Source organism: Myotis nattereri, assembly GCF_964212035.1.
Source record: "Myotis nattereri genome assembly, chromosome: 6".
Lineage (NCBI taxonomy): Eukaryota > Metazoa > Chordata > Mammalia > Chiroptera > Vespertilionidae > Myotis > Myotis nattereri.
The window spans coordinates 83,339,065-83,363,299 of NC_138081.1; the positions used below are offsets into that span (position 1 = coordinate 83,339,065).

Below are 24,235 nucleotides of genomic sequence, written 5' to 3' on the forward strand. Positions count from 1 at the left end.
GAGTCTTCTGGACCACTTACAACTGGTGGAAGTGGGTCGTGTCTTCACCAGGAGCCTGTTCATCACATGGCACCAGCTTGCCCTTCTTCTTTCTTGGGGAACCCACTTAGCACTGTTAAACTTCCTTTCCCGGGGTTCAGAAAGCCAGGCTGGAGGCCAAAAGTTTGGTTGTTTTCAGGTTCCTGATCTGCTTCTCCAAAACTAAGAAAGAAAACAAGCTAACACAGGCAAAAATAAAAGAATAGATTTTTATTCCTTTATTTTGTTCTAAAAGATAAGAATATTTGTAGAACTGACAAGGGACCTCAGGACATTTCCTGACGGAATTTTTGTGTGATGCTGTCAAACAGTCAGCCTAATCCAAACAAGTAGGAGCTTCAGAAAAGGATTTTGGCTGGTCCACAGCTGGAAAGAGGTTTTGTCATGCACTCTGCCAAATGCATAGGATATATAAAGGGGGGGGGGGGGGGGGGAGATTGGGATTTTTGGCCCAACATTTTTTAATAAATGAAAAGAAACAAATGAAACCCCGATTTAATTAAAATTTCCCCCATATTCTTGCCTACCCATAATTTTCATGTCTCTGCCCAAAAGCTATTATGTAGTTACTTAAATAAGAGAAAGGAAAGGAAGTATTTTTAATTTTAAAGGATAAGGAGAAGAGAGAAAAAGTTCTCTGAGTGTTTCTTTTTCCACGTCTTGAGTCCAAGCTGTGGTGGCCCGTGGGTTTCTTTAGCAGGTTTTTCTTAGAGGCACCAACAACAGTTTATCAGTTTAAGTCCATCTCCATGGTGTAGCGCCCGAACTCATACAACAAATGGAGCCCACCCACCCACTTCAGTCAGAGGCCCATCGGCCCAAAGCCAGAGTTATGCTCTGTAGCTCCAAGTAGCTCCAAAGTCATTTCATCTCGTTAGTAATTCAAGTATAAATTTCTTGTAATAAAAATGTGTAACTGCCTGACCCAATCCCATGAGGATTAGGTTGTGCCAGTTCTCTTGACTAAACACACACATTGGCAAGGAGAGAAATCCGACAGAATGACCCTCAGAGCTGTACGTGTGTCTTAACTCAGTGGTTATGTGTCCCATACAGAGACCTCTGCTCCCCCCCAACGCAATCACTGTCCGGCTTTGGTCTTGCATCCTCAACAAGCTGCTACGCAGTTCTCCGTGGCCATTCCGTAGATGCCTCATGTTCAGGATGTCCAAACCTAAGCAAATCTTTCCCCCACCTTTCCATTCCAGTTTGTGTCATGCCATCCACCCAGTCACCCTATTGGAACTCCTGCCATCATCCCATACTCCTCCCTCATCCTGTTCCCAATTACCAGGACCTGCTTATCTTCTATTCTCCATTCAAACTCTGATACCACTGCTCTAGTTGTCACCCTGACATCTCTAACCTTCTAACTAGCATTTTAGCTGGTGATAGACCGAGCCCGATAATATCACATTTCCATTGAAGTTCTGAGATAGCCCTTGACAGCCCTAAACCTAGCCATAACCCTAACCCTAACTCTAGCCCTAACCCTAACTCTAGTCCTAGCCCAAATCCTAACCCTAGCCCCAGCCCTAACCCTAGGGCAGGGGTCCTCAAACTTTTTAAACAGGGGGACAGTGACTGTCCCTCGGACCGTTGGAGGGCCAGACTATAGTTTAAAAAAAACAACTATGAACAAATTCCTATGCACACTGCACATATCTTATTTTGAAGTAAAAAAACAAAACGGGAACAAATACAATATTTGTATTTGCATGCGGCCAGCGGGCCGTAGTTTGAGGACCCCTGCCCTAGGGGAAGGGTTACGATTAGCAGCGTGGTTAAGGCACAAGGAGCTCACCCTCTCAGCAGAGGAGCACAGGATGGCCCGGTATGGGAGGTGCTGGTGAAGAGGGTGAAGGCTGTAACTGTTTTGAGGGGGCGCAGGACTGGGGTTAGCTGAGCCTGGCCTGGGGGATCTGGTCCCCACCTGGTAGATAGGCTGCATGCTGACCTCCAGATGATCCGGGGTGGGGCCCTAGAAAGTGCATTTTAAACACCTAACCAGGTGGTTCTGAGGTAGGTGAGGAGCTAGTCGTAGGTTTAGGGTTCGGGTTTGGGCTGGATTTAGGGTTAAGGCTAGTGCTAGGGCTAGGGTTAGGGTTGGCATTAAGATTTGGGCTAGGATTAGGGTAGGATTAGGGTTAGGTTTAGGGCTAGAGCTAGTCTTCTGGTTAGGGCCAAGGCTAGGGCTAGGGTTAGCCCTAGCCCTAACCTTAACCCTTACCTTGTGACCCAACCTTAACCCTAACCTAGCCTTAGCCATAATCCTAACCTTGTGCCCTAACCCTAACCCTAAATCAAGGTTTAGGACTGCAGGAGCAAATCCAAGGTACAGAGGAGCTTCAGATGTGGACAGGCCTCAAGGAGTTTGTAAGCTTTTTAGGTTGTCAGGTCCTAGCCTTTCTCATCATCACTATCACCGTTATGACCTACTTGTCAGGCATTGATAAAAAAAAAATTCATTTCCTTCATCGTATTCCCCCTTAAAAGGACTGAATACTACAACTTTAGAAATCCTCAATTAGATTTATTAGTGGCTATGTAGATCAATTACAATAAAAGAGAACAATTAACTCTAATGAATAAACTCTCAACCACTATTAACTGCCTATAATATAGTCTGAAGATAACTATTTAAAAAGTCAACAATAGTAGTTCCCGTTGTAAATTAATTACCAAAAATATAACTGTTTTTAATTTCCATAATACTTGAAAGTACAAATATAAATTAAATAAAGTTCAAAAGACCACATACAACAAAATAGTTCATAAAACAAGGCTAATTTTAAAAGAATTGTTCAATTTACTTTGTAGCATTTTTTTGTTATATAAAATTATTTAAAGCAGTGCATGTTTTCTGTATCACACATGAAAGTTCACATCCAGATGTCCTTTTTATGAAATCCTTATTCTTTCTTCATTGTCAAAATTTTCACTCCTGGCTAGATTTTTCTTCCTTGGCAATTCTTTTTGTTATCCCACTGAAATATTTCTCACGGAAGGAATTATGACCTTGGTATGGCAGAAACTGATCACTTAGCAGATGTGAATACTGGTCCTGGTTCTGGTTGGTTGGTAAATACAGAAAATAAAAAGAGTTTGAGTTAATTTCTTTAGTTACCTTGTAACCAAAGCAGTCATTTACTGTAAGCAAAATCTCCCTCTGTGGTGCATACTGGTTTTCCTATTGTTTTATTACCTGAATGAAAAACATATCACCCACTTTATACTTGCTTGGGTATCCAGTGTTTTCACCTACTTTTCCTCATTTGATCCACTGTCTTCAGTGCTTCTGCTCCAGTCTATTCCTCATATTGAGACCAAGCTCAACTTACTAAATGCAAATCTAATATGCCAGCATTTCTGGCTAAAATCCAAATGGGTTTAAACTTTCCCCAATTCTGAGGCTTTCCCTTCAGGTTTGGGAGGTAGATTCAATTGCACATCAGGTGGCTGAATGTCCTCTCACTTTTCTTTCCTGTACAAGAAGGATCAGCACACTGTCCAGCAATGAGGTCGCCAGCTCTGCCATTCTGTACTCTTCTCCCTGCGACTCCTCCAGGCTATGCAAAATCACCTCTACAGGAAATGCCTGTGGACTGGCCTGGAGCTCAGTGGTGAGGAGGGTAAGACAGGACAGAAATGTGTGACTCCAGCAGCCGCAAGCTCAGGAGACAGAGGCATGGAGGACAGGCTGGGAACTGACTCGGGCTCAGGTGCCTGCATGCCTAGCGGGCCAAAGCTGCCAATTGTGCAGCTCACCTGAGGAAGCAGGAGGCAAAAGCTGAAGCACAATGGAAGGTAGGCTTCCTCTTAGACCAAAGAGAAAGCGTAACAAAACAGCTTGCCTTTGACCAGGAGGATATAAATGGGGCAAACTGATAATAAAGAACAGAGAATTATGAAGATTAGAGTCAGAGACGGGAAATAAACAGAAGAGCGTGAAAAACCCAAAAGTAATGATTAAAACGTGTGCCAATTAATGGCTATCTAGACAATATGTAGGGACTACCTATGACATTCTTTGTCTGAACAGTTTAGATTCAAGAATCCCTCAGAATAAAATAAAAGCAAAAAAAAAGCCCCTAAGACTCTAAAGACCATGGGTTGAGTTCTATAGGGATCCAGTGGCAGAGAAACACACACTACGGGGAAAGGTGGAAAGACTAGCAACCTTAGAAATGCAACCTCGGGTGAGATGGGGGGGGGAGGGGGGACCTCTTTTCTGTCTTTACCAGGGAGTAGAGAAAAATCCCGTGAGATATACACTGGAAAGATTCTTTCTGCAAGATTGGCTGCCCCTGAATGTGAAATAAGTCATTATAACAAAAACTACTGGATAACCCAGTATCTCCAAATCCCTCATGTATGCAGCCAGGGATCCGGCAAGAGCCATTCTACTATTACTTAGCAGCATGAGTCCTGCTTCCGGATAAGCCAGACACTCCAGGGACTTTGGCTACCATTTTCATCTGAATGGAAAGTCCTGGTTCCTAAAATGTTCTACATGGAACATTCAGTGTATTTATGGGCTAATACATACTATTACATATATTCATGTCGATATCATATACTTATGAACAATAAACATTTCAAATATAACTTGGTCTATATGAAATACACTACTAGTATTTGCAACACTCAGAATTTATGTTGCCTCAATGCTGAAGAAGATGGCACACTTTTTTTTCTCTCATCCTATCTTTAGTTCAGTTTACCAGGGCTCACACTTGAGATGACGTTAGTCAACTGCACATATTTTTCACCACCTGTTCATGCCTCTTCTCTATTTGAATTCCCTGCCCATCTCAAACAAGAGTATCTGCAGGGGTTTTTTTCAGCTCACTATCTCAAAGGCCAAAGTGTTTACTTAAAAGGACAAGAGTATCCTCAGGCAACACAACCCTTGATGTCTCCATTAACTAGAGCTGTCCCAGTCCCAGTGTTTAACTTCTGGTTTTCCCAACACTTCCAAATCTGTCTTCCAGTATATCTAGGTGTCATAATCCTTGAGTTCTACCAATTTTTAGTAAACAAGAAATACTTCATGAAAAATAAAAACACAGAATTGGGAAATGCCAAAAAAGAAAACTCTGGCACTGAAAAATTACAGACTACCTTTCTCAAATTTCATTAACTACTGGTTAAATTGTGGAGCATGGTAGGAGTTAAAGAGCTATGAATAAAATAGGAAGATTGTTGATTACACTGTCTATTGTTTATCATCTTTTTATAACCAGAAATTAAGAGTTTCTGTAGGAAAGTCTGTGCTAGCTACAGATGGCTTCCTAATGGAAATATACAGCTTTCAGACCTATCACTTAACCTTGTAAGACAGACAGCAATTGTAAATATGACAAGAAATATACCAGTTCCGAGTCAAGAAAGCAATAGTATATATTTACAACTATGTGTTTTATATAAATCCACTATTAAATTGTCTGCATCTTTTCACAGCAGGTTATCATCTAAATTTTTCAGCTAAGGAAAGGGAGACTGAAGGAGTTTGAGTAATCTGCCACTGGTCACACAGCTAGTTAAGTAGCACTGGTAGAACTGTAGCCTAGATGAGACTTCAAAGCTTACATTTTTTCCAACACTTCTATTTTTCTTGTTTTAGTAGAAATTACATCAAAACAATGGTTGAAAAGTTAACTTCCCACACGGTAGACTAGGAAGTAGCTCAAAATGGAGTTTGACATTTAGAGGACATTCCTCACTGAACAGCAATATTATGGTAGCACGTATTTCAGACCTAAGCTTTTAGACAGAAGGTTTAACCACTGCCCCCCCCCCCCCCCCAGTCAACTTCCTGTCCTACCAGTACTGCTAATTCTAAACGTGAGGAATTTCAGCACACTTGCCAAAGAAACCAAAACCTTACAAATTGTAGTATACTTATATGTGTACACTGCCCTCTGCTGGCAGAAGCAGGTAGGATTTCCTGCTGTGGATAAAGATAGCTTGAAACTGAGCTGACCATAGGTACAGGGGCACTCACTCCTTCCCTCTCTGTTTGAGTCCTGACTACTGTAAACTTCTAGTCACTAGTTACAGAGAACCAACATGACCAGGGTGGCTATTTTTCTCCAGGGAGCATCAGCATTTCATTTTTTAAAGAATGATGTGGAAATACACATTACATATTCACCTTGGTGACTCTAAAGTATAAAATTGTCATCGGTGTCCAACCCAGAATTACAAAGTATTCTCTAAAATAAGAAAGAGTACATAAACTAGACCTTATTCAAGCTATTCCTTAATTATTTTTAAAACTAACCCTACATCAAGATAGAGCATCACAAAAAAAGACATTAAAAGGAAAGCACTTCAGCCACTTATAACATAATAATCTAAAGGGAAACAAATTCTCAAGAAAGAAACTATATGTTCTGTAGTAACATTTGAAACTGACACTGTAAATGGAACTAATGACACTGGATTATACTACGAGATAAGTATGTAAGAGTGTTTCCCAAATGGAGTGTCCCAGATGACTCAAGCGACGACACTGAGAACTCCAGTTCAGTAAAGCAATCCTTCCAACTACTGCTCCTCCCAGAAACCGGCCATTCTTTGTTATCATCATCTCCTGAGGAGAGGAAAGGTGTTGGGATTTTCCACAGGATGGTGATTCGGCTGCTTTCTGGTTTGCTTCTCATGAGATATGAAGTTCAGGTACCACACAATTAGAATGTTTTGTAATACTGATTTTTAAAAATATATATATATTTATTGATTTCAGAGAGGAAGGGAGAGGGAGAGAGAGAGATAGAAACATCAATGATGAGAGAGAATCACTGATTGGCTGCCTCCTGCATGCCCCGACTGGGGATTGGGCCCGCAACCCGGGCATGTGCCCTTGACTGGAATTGAACCTGAGACCCTTCAGTCCACAGGCTGATGCTCTATCCACTGAGTCAAAACAGCTAAGGCGGTAAAGGTGATTTCTGAAGAGTGCTGTTAAGATAATAAAATTGAGTACAAGTTCAAACAGAAAATTTTAGCTAGCTATAACTATCTGTTCCCACACTTCCTTCAAATAGGTAGTTTAAATACTGTGAAATTTAATTGTCTTTTTATTCAGGAAAGGCCCAAAATAATCAGTGAGCAGTTACTATTCATTTCCTAAACATTTACTGAGTGGTGGGCAAAACAGTCAAGGTCTGTGAGTTGGGAGCTTATATACTAGTAGGAGACAAACGTTAAACAATATATCCCCAAACATATACTTGCAAACTGTGATTAAACAGTGAGAAGGGCACTATTCCTATATAATAAAAAGCTAATATGCAAATAGATCAAACGGCAGAACAACCAATCAAAGCATAATATGCTAATCATATGCTAAGACTGCTCAACCACTCGCTATGATGTGCACTGACCACTGGGGGGCAGACAGTCAACCAGTCGACAAGTCACTATGATGTGCACTGGCCACCAGGGGACAGATGCTCTGACTGGTAGGTTAGCTTGCTGTTGGGGTCCAGCCAATCGGGACTGAGCAAGATGGGCTGGATACGCCCTGGAGCCCTCCCGCGGCCTCTCCCCAGCCCGATCGTGCACCAGTGGGGTCCCTCAGCCTGGCCTGCGCCCTCTCGCAATCCGGGACCCCTCGGGGGATGTCGGAGAGCCAATTTCAGCCCAATCCCACAGGCCGCTCCCCTTGGGAGGGCACCAGACGCAGGGCCATGACTGGCGAGTGCTGCTGTGGCAGTGCGAGCCTCTCCTGATCGGGACTGATTGGGCACGAGCCTGCGGCAGACACAGTGGGGTCAGGATGAGTGGGAGCGGCAGGTAGGAGCTGCAGGCAGTGCTGGACTGTGGGTTTCAGCCTGATCCCTGCAAGCCACCCAGAGGGACCCCACCCAGGCACGAATTCATGCACCGGGCCCCTAGTCTACATATATAAAAGCCTAAGTGACTATTACGACCGAACGACTGGTCAACCAGTCGTTATGATGTGCACTGACCACCAGGGGGCAGACGCTGAACACTGGAGCTGCCCCCTAGTGGTCAGTGTACTCCCAGAGGGGGAGCGCTGCTCAGCCGGAAGCCAGGCTTACGCTGGTGAGCGCAGCTGCGGTGGCAGCTACTCCGCAGCAGCGCTACAGAGCGGCAGCTGGAGGCACAGGGGGCCCGGGATGAGCGCGAGTGGTGTGATGCAGGCTCGGGCTCCTCCCTGGCTGCCTGCCACTTGGCGCACTGCTATATCCCCCGAGGGGTCCCAGATTGCGCGAGGGTGCAGGCCAGGCTGAGGGGGAACCCCTCCCCCGGTGCGCTTCCCCCCCAACCCCCCTGCACGATTCCATGCACCAGGCCTCTAGTACAAACATAAGGACACACCTAGTTAGATGGAGTTAAGAAAGTGGACAAAAAAGGCTTCCCTAAGGAAGTGATGTTTACCTGAGACCGAAAGGATGGGTTAAACTTACAGAATGAGAGGGTGAAAAACATTCTAGGAAGCAGTGAGAGAGGAAACACAATGGAGAAGACTGAGACTAGAAAGAGGTGAGGACATTCTGGGAACTAAAAGCTCACCCGTGTGGCTAAGGCTTGGTAAACAAAAGGGAAAGTGGCACAAAACAAATCGGAGAGGCGCGTCAGGAGTAGATTGGGTTAGCTTTGAAGGTTAACTGAAGGATTTTCAATTTTATTCTAAATTCCACAGAAAGTCATTGATGACTTGTAAGCAGAGGAATTTCAGTACTTATTTACATTCTCAAAGATCCTCTGGCTTCTGTATAAATATGCACTGGCAGGATCAATCGCAGGCGCAGGGGTACCAGCTGGAAGACTACGGCACCAGCCCAGGGAAGCAGCACTGTGCCCTGTCCTTCAGGGCAGGGGGTGGATAAAAATATATGCAAAACTACCGTCCACTCAGTTACCCCAAGCCAGACGCTCAGAGTGATCCTTAACTCCGGCCTCCCTCACCTACGTGTCCGATCAGTCATCAGGCCTGCCAAGCCTGTTATCCTCTACACTCCCCAACCCTGCCTTTCTTAGGTTACAGCCTCATCACTGCACGACCATGCCAGGAGCCTGGGCACTGGTTTCACAGGTTATCTTTCCACAACTCAAGCTTGCCTGCATAAACATAGTATTTTGAAGTAACGTTTGTAAAACTTCTGCCCCTCTCCTAACTAACATCCCTCATGGGCCTGCCATCACCAACCGGATAAACTTGGAACTCTTTGGTCTGCAAAGACCTTCATTCAACTCTAGGAATTCCTTTGGTTTTCCACTTCATCTCCACCCATTCCTCCCCCAAACAGATAGGATTTCACTCATACTAAAATGTCTAGGGTTCCCTGAATGCACCTCAACCTCTCAGTCTCAGCACCTTTGCTTAAAATACTGGCTTCCTCCCTTGACTCAGGCACCATCTCCTCAGGTAGGTGCTCTCTGGTGCCTATACACCTTGCACAGGTCAGTACAGGACTCGACACAGTAAGGTGAAACGGGCTGGGCAACCATTTCTCTCACTGGGCAAGTTTTCTAAGGATAAAAACTACACCTTATTAGTCTGTTTAGCCTCAACACTTCACACAAATGGTTCCATAAATGCTGAGTGATGAAAGCCATGGCTTTTCCCTCAGGGAACAGGTGATCAAGGCAGGGAAAGAAAACATACAAAAATATGGAAAAATACTTCAATGTAAAAATTATTAGAAAGTTTTCTTTCTCATTTCTCATAGCATCTTTTCCAAAATTTCACCTGCCCGGAAGCCCTTATATTAATAACCATTTATTCACTCCCAGCAAACACCTCCATTTACACAGAGAAAAAGGAGTCATCCAGTGTGAATTTCCTCACTTCCTTGCTGCCACCCATCCTCTACTACAAACTGGATCCCTTGCTTAACTCTACGGCCTCATCTCTCACCCCAGTCCCCACTCACATTCTGACTAAAGTCAAAATGCTCTCTCATGTCCCTTTACACACAGCCAAGAGTTACTTTTATATAATTCCCCTAAACTTCAGTGAAAATACTTTAGGATAATCATCAGTTTAACTAAAATTACTGTTTAAAACAAGAGATTTTCCCTAGAAAGGTGTCACTTTGGGGATGAAGAAGAAAACCAAATGGTTTCTACATTAACTATAGGTCAGGTTTAAATTGTCCCATTACTGACAGTTCCTGATAATGAGATAATGATTTCTTCTACCTCACTAGTACTGACTGACCTTAAGTCATTCATATCCTTAAAGTGACAGTGGTTTATATAGAACAGCAGTTTCATTGCAAACACTTGAATACAAATGGCTTAGGGAACTTATTCTATGATAAGTGAAAACCAATGATGCTGTCATCACAGTAAAAGCCATCAAACAGGCAATGCTCATCGAATTGTGTCAAGAAAGACTTTAGGTTCATGAAATATTAAAGCTATGATATATATTCCTAAATAAGGTCAGAGGAAGAAGGCAAAGACATGGAAGAGAAAAACAGTGCATAGCTTTTCTTTCTTGTAATCAGCAAAGAGTGAAATGAAATGTAAATGACAGTGCTGAACATAATGGGCCTCAGTTCAGCTTCAGGGTAATTACCCATGTCCGGCTTTTGTTTAAAAATCCTGCTCCCCTTATCAAAGCTTCCCACTGTTCTACATCTGGTACTGGACAGTAGCTATAGAAACCACTTGTGCTAAAGTTATACAACTATAAACAGCACTCGGCCATTTCCAAAGCAAGGACAAGGAGGTCAGGAGTCTGGCATCTAATACTATTAAGAGAAACCAACACAATGCTTAATGGGAACAAGGTAAGGCTGAGAATCTTCATCCTAAAATTAGGTATTTACATATGGTTTGTACCTTTTTAAAAAATGTCATTACTCTTCAAGATATTAAATTACCTAAAGTCTATTAAAATATTTTTATATTAAAATCTTCATATCTAGAGTTCTGAAAATGAGTTGACATTTAACAACTGAACTTTGACATCTGGCACTCAGCACATAATTTCTTTCTAACTGTAAAAAGAATATCATGGATAGTGATGCTCTCATGATGAACAAGAACATGAGTATTTTCTACATGCTCTCCACTAAAATCTGTACCTTTATAAAACTCAAAACTTAAAACCTCAATTATTAAAAGAATACAGGTTCAACACACCAGGTAAAAATGTAAAGACAATTTATTAGTTACTATATCTAATATTTAATTAAAATTAAGAAGAACTGTACTGACCCTAACTAAGCAGCAAAAGATGAGTAATACGCCAAAACATGTGCAGGCACACATATACATACTCTCTCGCTTTAATTTGGAAACTTTATCTCCTAGGCAACTTTTTAAAACTGTCACAATTCATTAAAAAATTAATAAACACACTTACATTTATATAAAGAGCAAAAACAAGCAAAATTACTTTGCTTAGGGATGAATTCGGTAGTGAAAATATTACAAAGGGAAACAAGCAAGTAATTACCATAATATTCAGATTAGTGGTTACACCTGCTAGGAGAGGTGTTTATGATCAGAAATAGCCACAACAGGGGGTGCTTCTGGGGTGCTGCATGACTCAGTAATCTTGACCATGGTGGTGGTTACACAGATGTTCACTTTATAACTATTCATTAAACTGTGCACTTACGTTATGGACAAAAAAATACGAGTTAAAATCTCAGGGTTGCATTCTTGGTGGGTTAGGAATGGGAAGAAGACACAAGTTCATGTTTGAATTTGAAGAGCACTAGAAAGATCATTCTAAGTTAAATAACATGATAAATAAGAAAAAAATACAAAGTGGAAATTTTGTCAGATGAGAATTATAAAGGAAGCTCCAGGGGATTATGCTAATTCAACACATAAACTTCCATGTATCTAAACCAGTCGTAGCTTGGACTCCCAGATTGTACTTTATATTCTGCAACTGACATCTGCCTAAGATTCTACAGCATCAGTACATTAAAGACTATTTTACTGTCAAGCTTGAAAATATGAGCATTAGAGCTGGAACATAAAAACAGGTGCTCTGCCTTGAGGGAACAGCTTTGTCCTACAAATAAGAGTCATATCCAAAGAGCACCATAAGTGGCTCCAAAGATCTTAAATAATTGCCTTCCGGGTGGGGGGTGGGGGGTGGGGGGGTGGGGGACGGACAGACAGACTTTTGCTGCTTCTTGATTTGCCAGAAACAATAACTTAAAACTATTACAAGACCATTAACTTAACAAAAAATCCAGTTTGTTCGGCAAAATTATTTAGTTGCAGAAGTATAAAAGAAAAAGTAAAATGATAACCCTCTAAAATTTAAATTCAAGGAAAAGTACCTTTAACAGCAAAGCAATTCATTCAGAAGTAGGAGACATGATCCCTAAAATGGAATTCTGCAACATGATATGCAGCATCACCAGGATTCTGCTTTTATAAGCCTTTCTCAAACATTTCAATGCATGATTTACAGATAATGCAAGTACTTTCCTTCTGACCTTTTCGCAAAATAAATTTTAGAAAGGTCCTCGCTCATACACATACAAACACACACACACACACACTTTCACGATAATGAATATGGTACTGTATTAAGACCTAGAATAAGTTCATATCCAATTACCAATGTTCTTACTTGTCTTATTTTTCTTACTGATAAATGAAGTAGCATCTATTTCCCACTACCATGCTGTATGATTAAAATACTTCATACCTAATCTCTAATCTTTCATAGTTCTAATCATAAGGAAACTGACCACCATCTTACAATGAACAGGCAAAAAACAAAAATATTTCAGCAAAAAAGACAACCAGAAGGAAACACCTTTAATTCAAACAGCTGCTAAAGAAAAAAACAACTACTGACTTTAATTCTAAGAAAGAATAATGCAAATGGAATCAGGAACTAGCATTATTTCAGCAAAACACCAGTTTATGATTAGCAATATAACTTTACTACCATTCTACTGTATAAACTACTTGTCACAAAGACAAATTTCTTCCACTTCAAGCCATCAATAAGTCATTGTCTCAAACAAGTGAACTCAATGTCTCTTCTCTCCCTTCCTCATCTAAGCCATGTTATAATGCTCATTCTTTCTCTCTCCACAGCTTCAAACTCTTTCAGTCCTTTAGTCAAAACCCTCAGTTTTGGCCACCTTCCATTCTGATTAATGAAGCATTCATCAGCTTCATGTTACTAGACATTTCATTCAGCCCAAAATAAAAAATTACATTAACTTTCATCACCTGCCACTATGATCGTCCACTATTATTTATTTTAAATACTCTGAACCACTCTGACTAGCTATAAAAAATAATGGCAACTATTTTACAGAATATTTTAACACTAATCTAAATTAATGTCCATATAAAACCTAGAATAAAACTTACCAATACTTTAGTCCTTCTCAAAATAACTAGGAGTGTAAGCTACCAAATCAGGTACACAAACCACAAAACAAAGAGCGCACAGGATGGCCCATTTAGTGCAATGACAATTTTAAATAATTTTTTATATTTAAACAAGTACTATAGAGTGTAATAGTGGCATAGACGTATAAAAAAGACTTCAAGGAAGTCTTGAAAATGGCTACTATGGGATCTTTTTCATCTGTCCAAGTATACTCGTAGAAAAGTTTGAGAGAGTATTGTTTTAGGTGAGTTTCACTGGAGATGTAATTATTACACTCATATTCCAATCTGCTATGCACAACTCTGAAGATCAGCATTTCTCTCCTATGAATTTCATAAGAGAAAACTACTGTATAAGAGTAACCACTCTGACCAAAACTATATATAGCAACATCAGTTACATGTTGTATCAACAGGAGAAATGAGTCCTGGTAAAACAAATCATATTCTACCATCGTCCCATGAGTGATGAAGAAAGACCATCTTTAAAAGAAACTAGTATCTGCCTTTTAATCTTGGCATATTCTAAAGCTAGAAATGTGTTTTGGTAAAGAGGCGACATGACGCCTAAAAAAGGGTACAGGATTTCAAGAACAAAGAAGAATTTTGTTCTCAACTCAGCCAATTCCTAGTCTCTAAAATGTACAAAATAATAAGGTCAATGGATCTAAAAGCTTTGTAAACAATAAAGCATTATTAATGTGTTATTTATCACTCACCTAGCTTTCAGACTATATAAACATGGAATACTAACCAAAAAACTAGCTTTCCTTATCAGGCATCTTCATAATTTCAACATGGTTGGCAAGAATGTTCTTCTTTACTACTAATGTTCAATAAATCTAAAAACTATTGCCAATAATCTAAAGATACAAAATTTTATGAAAAATCCATATTCTTTAGACAGTTCTTGCATTTGTTTACATTTTAAAAGAGGGAAAGAAAGAACATTTTATAATAACCTAGCAAGTGGGCCAAAAGTCATACTGAAGTTAAACCTAACAAGTGACAAATCAAAAATGAAGAGATACATATACAAAAGTGTAAAAATCTAAAATTAATAGTCTTCCATTGCCAAAATCAACAACACTGAACAAGTCCAAGAATAATTTGTTAGACGCGTGTGAGAACTGTTTGACAATTTTATGTCATCACTTGCATTATAAAGGACTGAGATCTTGCTGCAATTATATACACTTCTCGCCATACAAACAGAAGGTTGAAATGAAGTAATTAATTAAAAACCAAGCATGATGAATTTAACAAGAGAGTATTTTAAGTTATAGTAAATCCCATACTAGTTAAAACTCACTGATCAAATTTGATCTTATAAGACATCTCAAAAGTTACTTGAGTATTAGTCTTTATCCTTTAAAAAAATAAATTTTAAAAGGAAAATGATAAAAAGCAACCAAACAAAAATTAATACTGCTTTAAAGCTTTAAAAATATCTAAGGTGAGTGCCCTTATCATTTTCATGTAGAAGAAAAATTCTCAGAAGCATCCTTATATCATTCTCTAGTTCTTCTCAGTATCAAATTAATTTGCTTAGAAAAATATTATAAATCTGGAATACTAGACTTTCTTAAATTAAACTCAAGGGAATGAAACTGTGAAATTGTCCACAATTAAAATAGAAATGAAATAAAATCAGAAGAAAAAGGAGGCATTATAAGTGATACCACAGAAATACAAAGATTATAAGAGACTACTATAAACAATTATACACCAACAAACTGGGCAACATAGAATAAGTAAATAAATTCCTAGAAACATACGACCGTCTAACATTGAGTCATGAAGAAAACAGAAAATCTGAACAGACAGATTACTAATAAGGAAATTAAATCAGAAATCAAAAACCTCCCAACGAAAGTCCAGGACCAGATGGCTTCATTGGTGAGCTCTAAGAACCATTCAAAGAAGAATTAAAACTCAAAGGCCAGCATTACCCTGATACCAAAACTAAACAAAGACATCACAAGAAAAAACCCTATATCAGATACAGGGTTAATATACAACATATATAAAGTACACATACAACTCAATAGCAAAAAAAAAATCTGATTAAAAAAGGGAAGAGGATCTAAATAAACATTTTTCCAAAGAAAACATACAGATAGATGGTCAACAGGCATGAAAAGATGCCCACATCGCTAAATTCTAAGGCAGTCACACTCTGGTCTTTTCTGTTCACCCTATAGACCCAAAGCAAAGATGAGGTTTGCCCAAGTTTCCAGTAAATTTGGGAGGGCTTCCGTTGTCAATCCAGGTCAAGTACAGTCCAAAGAGCATTCTTTGCATTTAGTCAAGCTCCATTATAAGGCGTTACTCATATCAATTCTGTTCTGATCTAGACATGAGATACTGCAGATGTTTTGTTCTTTCTTCTCAAGCATAAGTGTGTGGGGGGGCGGGGGGGAAGAGGAGGAGGAAAGAAGAAAGATGATGTGTTGGGCCCTACAAGGCTCCTTTCTCCCTTATATAAAGTGATATTTCCTATTCAGTATAGTCTACAATCAAGCAGGTTATGCTCTTGGAGAAAATGGTAACCAGCAGTTTGCTAATTAAATGAGAGTTATATTAAGAGTGCTCTGTTTTATAATTGAGTTAGCAACAAGTTTGTCAAATAAAGTCTGAGAAGTTAAGGTCAACTTTAATTCTGTGCTTCTATTCAATTTCTATATCCTACCTCAACCCTCAAACGCAGGGGTGGGGAACTTGCCACGGGCCATTTGAATATCTGTAACATCATTCACAGGCCATATAAAATTATCAACTTAAAAATTGGCCTGCTATATTTGGTTAAACATCTAATTAACTCACCCCTAATGCTTTGGCAGGGCCTGACCAAATGATTTTCCCAGGCCTTATATGGCCCACCGGCCAGATGTTCCCCACCCCTGCTAACTCCACCAAATGCCACATACCTCTTCACCTTCCGACTTTTCCTGAATTCACTGATTTTTTTTTTCTGAATTCATCAATTTTTTTTTTTTTAATCAAAGACTAACATTTCCAAACTCCATTAGAGGAAAACTAAAGAAATCAACTTGTGATCCTTCCAGAATTTATGCCAAAAGTATTAGGATAACTTACCTCAAAATTCTTCACCTTTTCCATTGTTATCAAGCGCCTTGCTGTGTGACTAGAAAGCTTCTGCTCACAGTTGCTAATAAGTTTCAGGCAAGGATGCCAGGGTACCATCTCTTCAGTGTACCTGAAGGAAGAACAGCTGACTGTTACACCCCACACAGGATGGTCACTGGGGTTACCCGGTGTGTATGAGACCCCCTCCCACTACAGTCATGTGGTACTAGTTTATTTAATATTCACCGCTTACATAACCCATAAACAATCTAGGTTTTTAAAAAAGCAAGGTATTTTAATACTACCACATCTGAGAAGAGTAGTTTGTTTTACCTGTAGAATGGGAATAAGAGAATATAAGTATGTTTTATTGAAGAATTACAAGAAATTAAACCACAAAAATACAAGACAATTACCCTAAAGGATCCCACAAGAACACCTAAAACAGATAAATACATTCTATAACTTGACATTCATGAGACTGATTCATCAGGAGATTTATAATTTCCTAAAGTATGAAGTCCACTACGGCATATACTTGCCCTAATAAAATTTTGCCCCTGCAAAATTTTAATGGCATCCTGGGACCTCCATTAACTTTGTAAAAATACCAGGCTAAAGTTATTTATAAGATATTTCAAATAGGCTACCACTAAAATAAACATTACAGATGACACCAGTTCTCTGGCCACCTTAACCGTGAAATAAAACTGAAGGGAGCCATGATAATGAGCAGTGGTAACTGCTACTGTGCAGCACAGGAACCATGTGAATGGAGACGATGACACCTAGAAAACAGGACAGTCAGGCTGCAGTAGTTCAGAACCTGACATCGGACAGGTTATTGGTATCAATATTGGCAGAAAAAGCAGGTGACAGACGTGGGGAAACAGCTATAGAACAGAATGCAGAAGAACAATGGGGGAAAATATGGGTACCATTAATAACACTGTGATGGCCAGTTTTTACTTTTCCTTTGCAAATCTTTATACCTTTCTAGATAGTCTCTGGAAACATTTATCATATGGGGACATTTAAAGCTCCCAAATGGGTAAGAAGCTGACCGCACTTCACGTAGAAGACTAGCCTGTCAGCCAGCCTGTTCTAACGCGTCAACATTGTCTTCACCACCCGTTTGACTGACCTCGAGGTCTCTCTGACCTTTAAGGCACTCTCCCCATTACCTCAACCACATGCTCAAAGCCCTCATCACCCACTTACCAAGCAACATCTATAATGCACTTCATTATTATCAGTGGGAGGAATTCGCTTGAAGTCTTTCTCAGACTACTTCCTTAAGGCTTCCCAACAAATAATGACCATTCAGGTTTTACCTCATCTAATAATTCTCTAACGTTTACTATATTGTTAGAAATGTTGTACTTCTACAATAGTTAAAATCAATTTGGAGTCTTCGTACAAAACATTTATGATATGAAGGAATACATTCAGCACTATGATTGGCAGATTAAAATAAAAAGTGTTAAGAGAGAGAAGATAGAGCCTTGACCTTACACTTGCGAACAGCAGGGTTTACAGATGTCTAATACTGTTTGTCAAATTTGCTTTCAAAGGAAAAAAAAAATCTTTTATTTCCTGGTGGAGATGACAAAGCATCTTTATTAAAACATTACTTAAATATATACAAACATAAATTAGAGATAAATTCCTTATGCTTATATACCCTATATAACTATAAAATAAAAAATAAACTTATAAATCAAACCAGAAGTACAAAACCAATACAATTTTAATACTTATGACTTCAATGATGGTAAATTGCTAAAACAAAGTCACCAGTGTTTGGCTTAACAGCAGAAAAAAAAATATTTACATGTTTCAGATTCTCTTTCTGACTTGATCTATAAGTTTAAGCAGGAAGGTACATCATTTGAGTCATCATTATCATTAACAAATTTGTTTTTAACCACTACTCTATTATGTTAATAAGACAATCAATTTAACAGTATACTCCCAAAATACCATCTAAAAAAACAGCAGTAAAGTAAAATTTCTTTACTATATATTTACTAATATATATTTTTTTTCTAATATATTTCATAGTCATGAACTGTGTGCAAACTATTAAATGGAAGCTATAAATGGTACTATGCCTGGACTATAATGACACTGCAGCATCCTATCTTAATTCCATTTGATTACTTTCCTCTACAATCCAAGTATCTATTTAAAACCTAAATCAGCCAGAACAGGCAAATCCACAGATACGGATAAGCAGCTGCCAGGAACTGAAGTGATAGATATTTCTTATGTGCATAGGGCTTCTTTGGGGAGAATAAAAATGCTCTGTAGCCCTAATCGGTTTGGCTCAGTGGATAGAGCATCGGCCTGCGGACTGAGGGGTCCCGGGTTTGATTCCGGTCAAGGGCATGTACCTTGGTTGTGGGCACATCCCCAGTGGGAGGTGTGCAGGAGACAGCTGATTGATGTTTCTAACTCTCTATTCCTTTCCCTTCCTCTCTGTAAAAAAAATCAATAAAATCTATTTTTTTAAAAATGCTCTGTAATTAGACAATGGTGATGGTTGCATAACTTTGTGTATATACTAAAAACCATGCACTTTAAAAGGGTGACTTGCATGGTATACAAATTATATTTTAACATTTTTATAAAAGCCAAGAAAGACTATATATATAGGCCCTAGCGTTTCCATGAATCAATTTTGAAAATCACTTATTTTCTTGTGAATTTTCATGCGTTGGACTATTTTGAAATACTACTACAGTTCCACCTCCCATTTGAGAAACAGATTTGTTATTGATTGGAGCACTTACTGAAAACAGTTTAAGAAATCACTTTTTTCTGTTTCCTATATGAGACATGAAAAACATGTTCTGTTCACTGCTCTGAGCCACAAAATTAATTTTATTACAATTAAATTTTATCCCCCAATCCTACTTTGAGGCACTTTATTAAGTTTCTTCTCTTTGTCAGCATCTTTATCATGAGCACTACCGATTGGATCTCTATTAAAGGACATCGTTCACAAAGAAACGGTTTCCAATCACTTCAGAAAACAACCCTATATGGACATGTGGAACCTGGTCAAATAACTTAGCAACTCCTCTAACATCAGTTACACAGGAGTGGAACTCACGCCCTGTCCAAAGGAATGTTACACAACTCTTCAGGATCATTTTCAAGTAGTTATGAATTTGAATAATAAACCCACAAATACCAATGGTCTACAGTAATTTTACGTTGCAAGTCTCTCTGAGTGGCAAGAATCCTATATAATAAAAGGCTAATATGCAAATAGACCAAAGGGCGGAACAACCGAACAACTGGTTGCTATGACGTGTGCTGACCACCAGGGGGCATGTGTGGAACATGGTGGGCATCTGCAGTGGCGAGATGGTGGAGCAGGTGAGCGGGGGGTGCCAGACCAAGGCAGGGTGCCAGTCGCTGTGATCAGGACAAGCCTCTGGTGGTTACTAAAAAATCTTTGCTCCTGCACACCACAGTCTAGCCCGGTGTTCGCACCTGCTGCCAGCGCCGGCCCCAGTCACACCCGCAGCCGGCACCGGAGCCACTGCTTGCACTCACTGCCGGTGCCCAGCAACAGTATCGATAACTCGGCGCCATCACTGAGTGTGAGCAGCGGCTGCCGGTCCTGATCGTCTTTGAGGACTTCTCCACCTCTCCCTGCTCCTGAGGGATGACTGGGGCAGCAGCTGCCACTTGCACCCGCTGCTGGTGCCGGCTCTAATCACTCCATGCTGTCAGCGGGTGCAAGCAGGGCCGGTGATGTTAGCACGTAGGAGTGGCAGCAGCGGGAGCGGGGCTACCGGCAGACAGGGGACTGGGGGCCACGGCGGGAGGGGCCGAGCGGGGGGTACAGAGGATGGGCTGAGACCAACCCTGTGCCTACCGCCTCGCAGCCCACAGTTCCTTTCAAGGTGCATGAATTTGTGCACTGGGCCCCTAGTAAACAATGAGAGCTCAGATGAAGGATTGATAATTCTGCTGAGAAGGGTTGGGAAAAGTTCACAGAAGTAGTGACAATTAAGTATGGCTTTGAAAGAGGACTGGAATTTTACCAGCTGAGGGAAGCAGAGTATATTAAGCAATGGGGACAGAATACACAAAGGAGAAAAGATACAGAGCATCTAGATACTGGTAAAAAATCTGATATACTAGAGTGAGGAGAATCTAGACTCAAGGAAGAAAAACAGAAGTTTGTTGACTGCACTTTAAAACCAGACAGTGAGAAAACCCATTTTCAATCATCAGCTCTAACCATTCTTCACAAATAACTAAGCTTTTAGGTAGTACTTTGTTTTTACTATGTCTTATACTTTTCAAAATGTCCTGGGTTTAAGGAATAATACCAGAACTTGATTATAGCATGTAATTTTTCTTTTTCTTACATTCACTATACATAATTATACAAAAAGCATTTTAGAAATGCTAAAGTTGTCTGTCTTTTCTTAATGGCAGTTGAAAGTTGTGCTGTTTTCTGTTGTTTGTTTTATAAACATTGCATTGGAAGTTGCAAAGGCCTGGCCTAACTTTAGCCATGTATTTATTTATTAGCTGATAAGAAGGCTACACATTCATGCCGATTCAGCTTATGTTTTTGTTGCCAGTGTTAATCTCTTTTAACCTCTTCATTTTAGAAATAAGGAAAGTTAATTCTAAGGAGTGAAATGACTTCTCTAAAGTAAAAAGCAAGCTAGCTTACTGGTTTCTTTATTCCCAGTACTATGTTCACGTAATCCAACATTCTGCCTGATCCCAGGTATCTGGTATGTGAACTGATAGATGGGGTTTTATTAATATTTTCAGAGAGAACATTTATTTATGTCTGTGCAAAAATGGCTCTTGCCTTAGATAAGCTAAATTCCAGCAGCAAGCTTACTTGCGTAATTTTTTTTAAAGATTTCTAAGGCAAATTGAAGAATAGCCCAATTTTGATCTTGCTACTATCTTTCCAATCTAAGGATCTCATCTTGTTCAAGACACCTTGTCTTTCACTGTTGATATACACAGCTCTATTTACAATTAATAATTACTGAATAATAAAACCCAAATCAATAATGTTGACCATAATCAGGACCTTAAGCATATGCATAGCTTTTATATTGGTGTTAGTTTTTTAAAAAGATGCATTTGCATTTAATGCGATCATTACAGCCAATACCTATTAAAGCTAGCTAGTAGTAGGTACATGAATCACTCAGTGAAGTTGTTAGAAATTACCTCTTTGTGGCCTGAAAAAACAGTCACTGAACAGCAGCTATATCAGGCACTGAGTCCAGTGTGGGTACAACAGGAATTGGCAAACTTTTTCTCTAAAGGGCTAGAGAGTAAATAGTTTAGCCTTTGTGGGCCATGTATGTTTCTGTCACATATTGTTCTTTTCGGGTTTTTTAATCCTTTAAAAATATAAAACCAGTCTTAGCTCAAAAACCTTACAGAAGCAGGCTAAGGACCGTATGTGGCCCACCGGCCATAGTTTATTAACCCCTGACATCAAATAAACAGGTCAAAGTAATCCCATCAATAAGAGAAAGGGGTTAGTTTTATACACATATGTAGGTAAACAAAGACTACCATTTTACTAAGTAAAAAGATATTTATCCTAAAGACAATTAGTGAAAAAAATATGCTATATATACAAACATCATATAAAAATAAAATAATTTAATGTTACATACTCTGGTGTGTATACTGGTAACCAATAGACTAGTCTTCCACCTAATGTGAGGGTCTCAGCTGCGAAGTTTAACAGGTCAAAAAACATATCACTCAGATGATAATTCAAGGAAACAGGAACATGGCTTTCTGGACTAGACAAAAAAAAAATCAAAATGAGTAAAAATCTTTAAGGCTGTTAAAAACTGAGTTAATTAGCAAGAAGCAACATGCTAATTCTCAAAGTAGAAACACACCATATTTAGCTTTCACTTACCATTTTTCTATCCCCTTCTGGATTTCCTTCTGTGAACCTGTTCTTCGTGTAGATTCTCTGATACCATATGGAGCTAGACAGAAAACACAGGTAACACAGGTAGTCAAAAGTCACCTACTCCCCAATGAGGGGCAGATGGACTCATGTGCCTCCAGCTGTGACACCGAGAAGGATACACGTCACCTCTGCAATATTCCAGCTGAGAATGTGTAACACAAAGAACATTTGATTTAAAAGATTTGGGAGGACAGGCAGGCCATGTGTTCTTCAAAAATGTCAGTTTCATAAGACAGAGAAAGGCGTTGAAAGTGTTACAAATTAAAGGAAGCTTAGAAGACATGTTACTAATGCAATACCTGACACTAGGATACTATGCTAGAGGGGGAAATATGCTATAAATGATATTGGGTCATTTGACAAAATTGTTGGCAAACTGTAGATTCAACTATTGCATTTGGTAGCTGTACTTTTGCTAGCTAAGAGTCTATCCCTATTCTTAGGAAATGACACACTGAAGTATAGGGGTAAAGGACCACAATATATACAATTTATTCTCAATTCATCAGAGAAAAAACTATATTTTATGTAAATATATAATGAAAGCAACAATAAAGTAGACTATTAAAAAAGTTACCCAGTTTTCATAAAGTACCTTCATGCTGACATTATAATGCCTTGGTAATTTTTCTTTTGTTAGATTTCATACCATCTAAGTTACCTAAGAACTAAAGTGAGCTGAGATGGAAGGGTTGAGTACACTTGCCACTATTTACAGATTTACTGCCAAATATTTTAGAAAAGGCAGATCTGTTCTTATATAGGGTGCCGGAAAAGCCCAAGAACTCATGAGGCACAGAACAGTTCTCCTGTGTATTCCTGAAGCTCAGTGCGTTCGCAAGCCCAGTGTCCACAGAATTTCCTGTAACTCTACAAAGGAGATGTCAGTGCAAACAGGCACTACAAAAAAACACAAAAACTCACACATGGAAAAAACGTGTGATACATGAAACCCTCTTCTTCGAAATCTGATACCATAATTGCAAATGACATTTTGGATCCAGTGGGTATACTAGTGACCAACTGTAGCCAAATATAAAATAAACACAAAACAAATATATGCCTCAAAAAATGAGCTGAAGAAATAAAGGGATGACGAGTTAATATACATAGTTTATGAAAACTAAACAGTAAACTATTTACTATTAGTTAAATGGGTTCCTTACCTATATTCACAAATTTTTTCCTTCTCACTATGTGAAGATGGGGGTGGGGGGACTACCAGTACAAGTTGGCATCGTGTGTGTGTGTGTGTGTGTGTATGTGTGTGTGTGTGTGTGTGTAAAGTTTGTATTTTAAATGTAAATGACTTCAGGAAACGAATCCTACTCCTACTTTTGTATAAAAGCAAACTTACGATCAGTGATGATTGCATCAAAATATGTGCCCTTCTTCCAGGAAGGTTTGGATGCATCAGAAACCAGGACATCAAGGTAATACTTCTCTAACCCATACTGACGGAGATTTGCCCTAATGTTTTCATCTGGTCCTCTCCATTTCTGGTTTTTCCTACTAGCCTTTCCTGAAATGAGAGAAAAAGAAAGACAGGAAGTACTAAATCAAAGTAATATTTAACTCATCTAAGCCTACATTTATTCAAATAAAACTTGCTTTCACTTAAAAAATCTCCCTTTTATTATACAAATAAACATTTATTTCAACTTATTATAAAAATATATTTTGAACAGTAATGTACTGATGCCTGGTATTGTTCTGTCACTTTTCAAGTAAAACTGCCTTAAAACACTA

The 24,235-nt window shown here is 39.3% G+C and overlaps 1 protein-coding gene across 4 annotated transcripts in view; it reads right to left on the reverse strand.

Moving 5' to 3' along the window:
• Positions 1–2,559: 2,559 nt before the first annotated feature.
• The window catches only part of TRMT11 (tRNA methyltransferase 11 homolog), a 41,966-nt gene continuing 20,290 nt past the window's right edge, over positions 2,560–24,235 (reverse strand). For all 4 annotated transcript variants that reach the window (XM_081094218.1, XM_081094219.1, XM_081094221.1 and 1 more), the window contains 5 exons: positions 23,844–24,008; positions 22,430–22,502; positions 22,176–22,307; positions 16,504–16,624; positions 2,560–3,109 (listed from right to left, as the gene is read on the reverse strand). In XM_081094218.1, the coding sequence (XP_080950344.1) occupies positions 2,978–3,109; positions 16,504–16,624; positions 22,176–22,307; positions 22,430–22,502; positions 23,844–24,008 (623 nt within the window). In that variant the 3' untranslated portion in view covers positions 2,560–2,977. The remainder of the gene's footprint in view (positions 3,110–16,503; positions 16,625–22,175; positions 22,308–22,429; positions 22,503–23,843; positions 24,009–24,235) is intronic.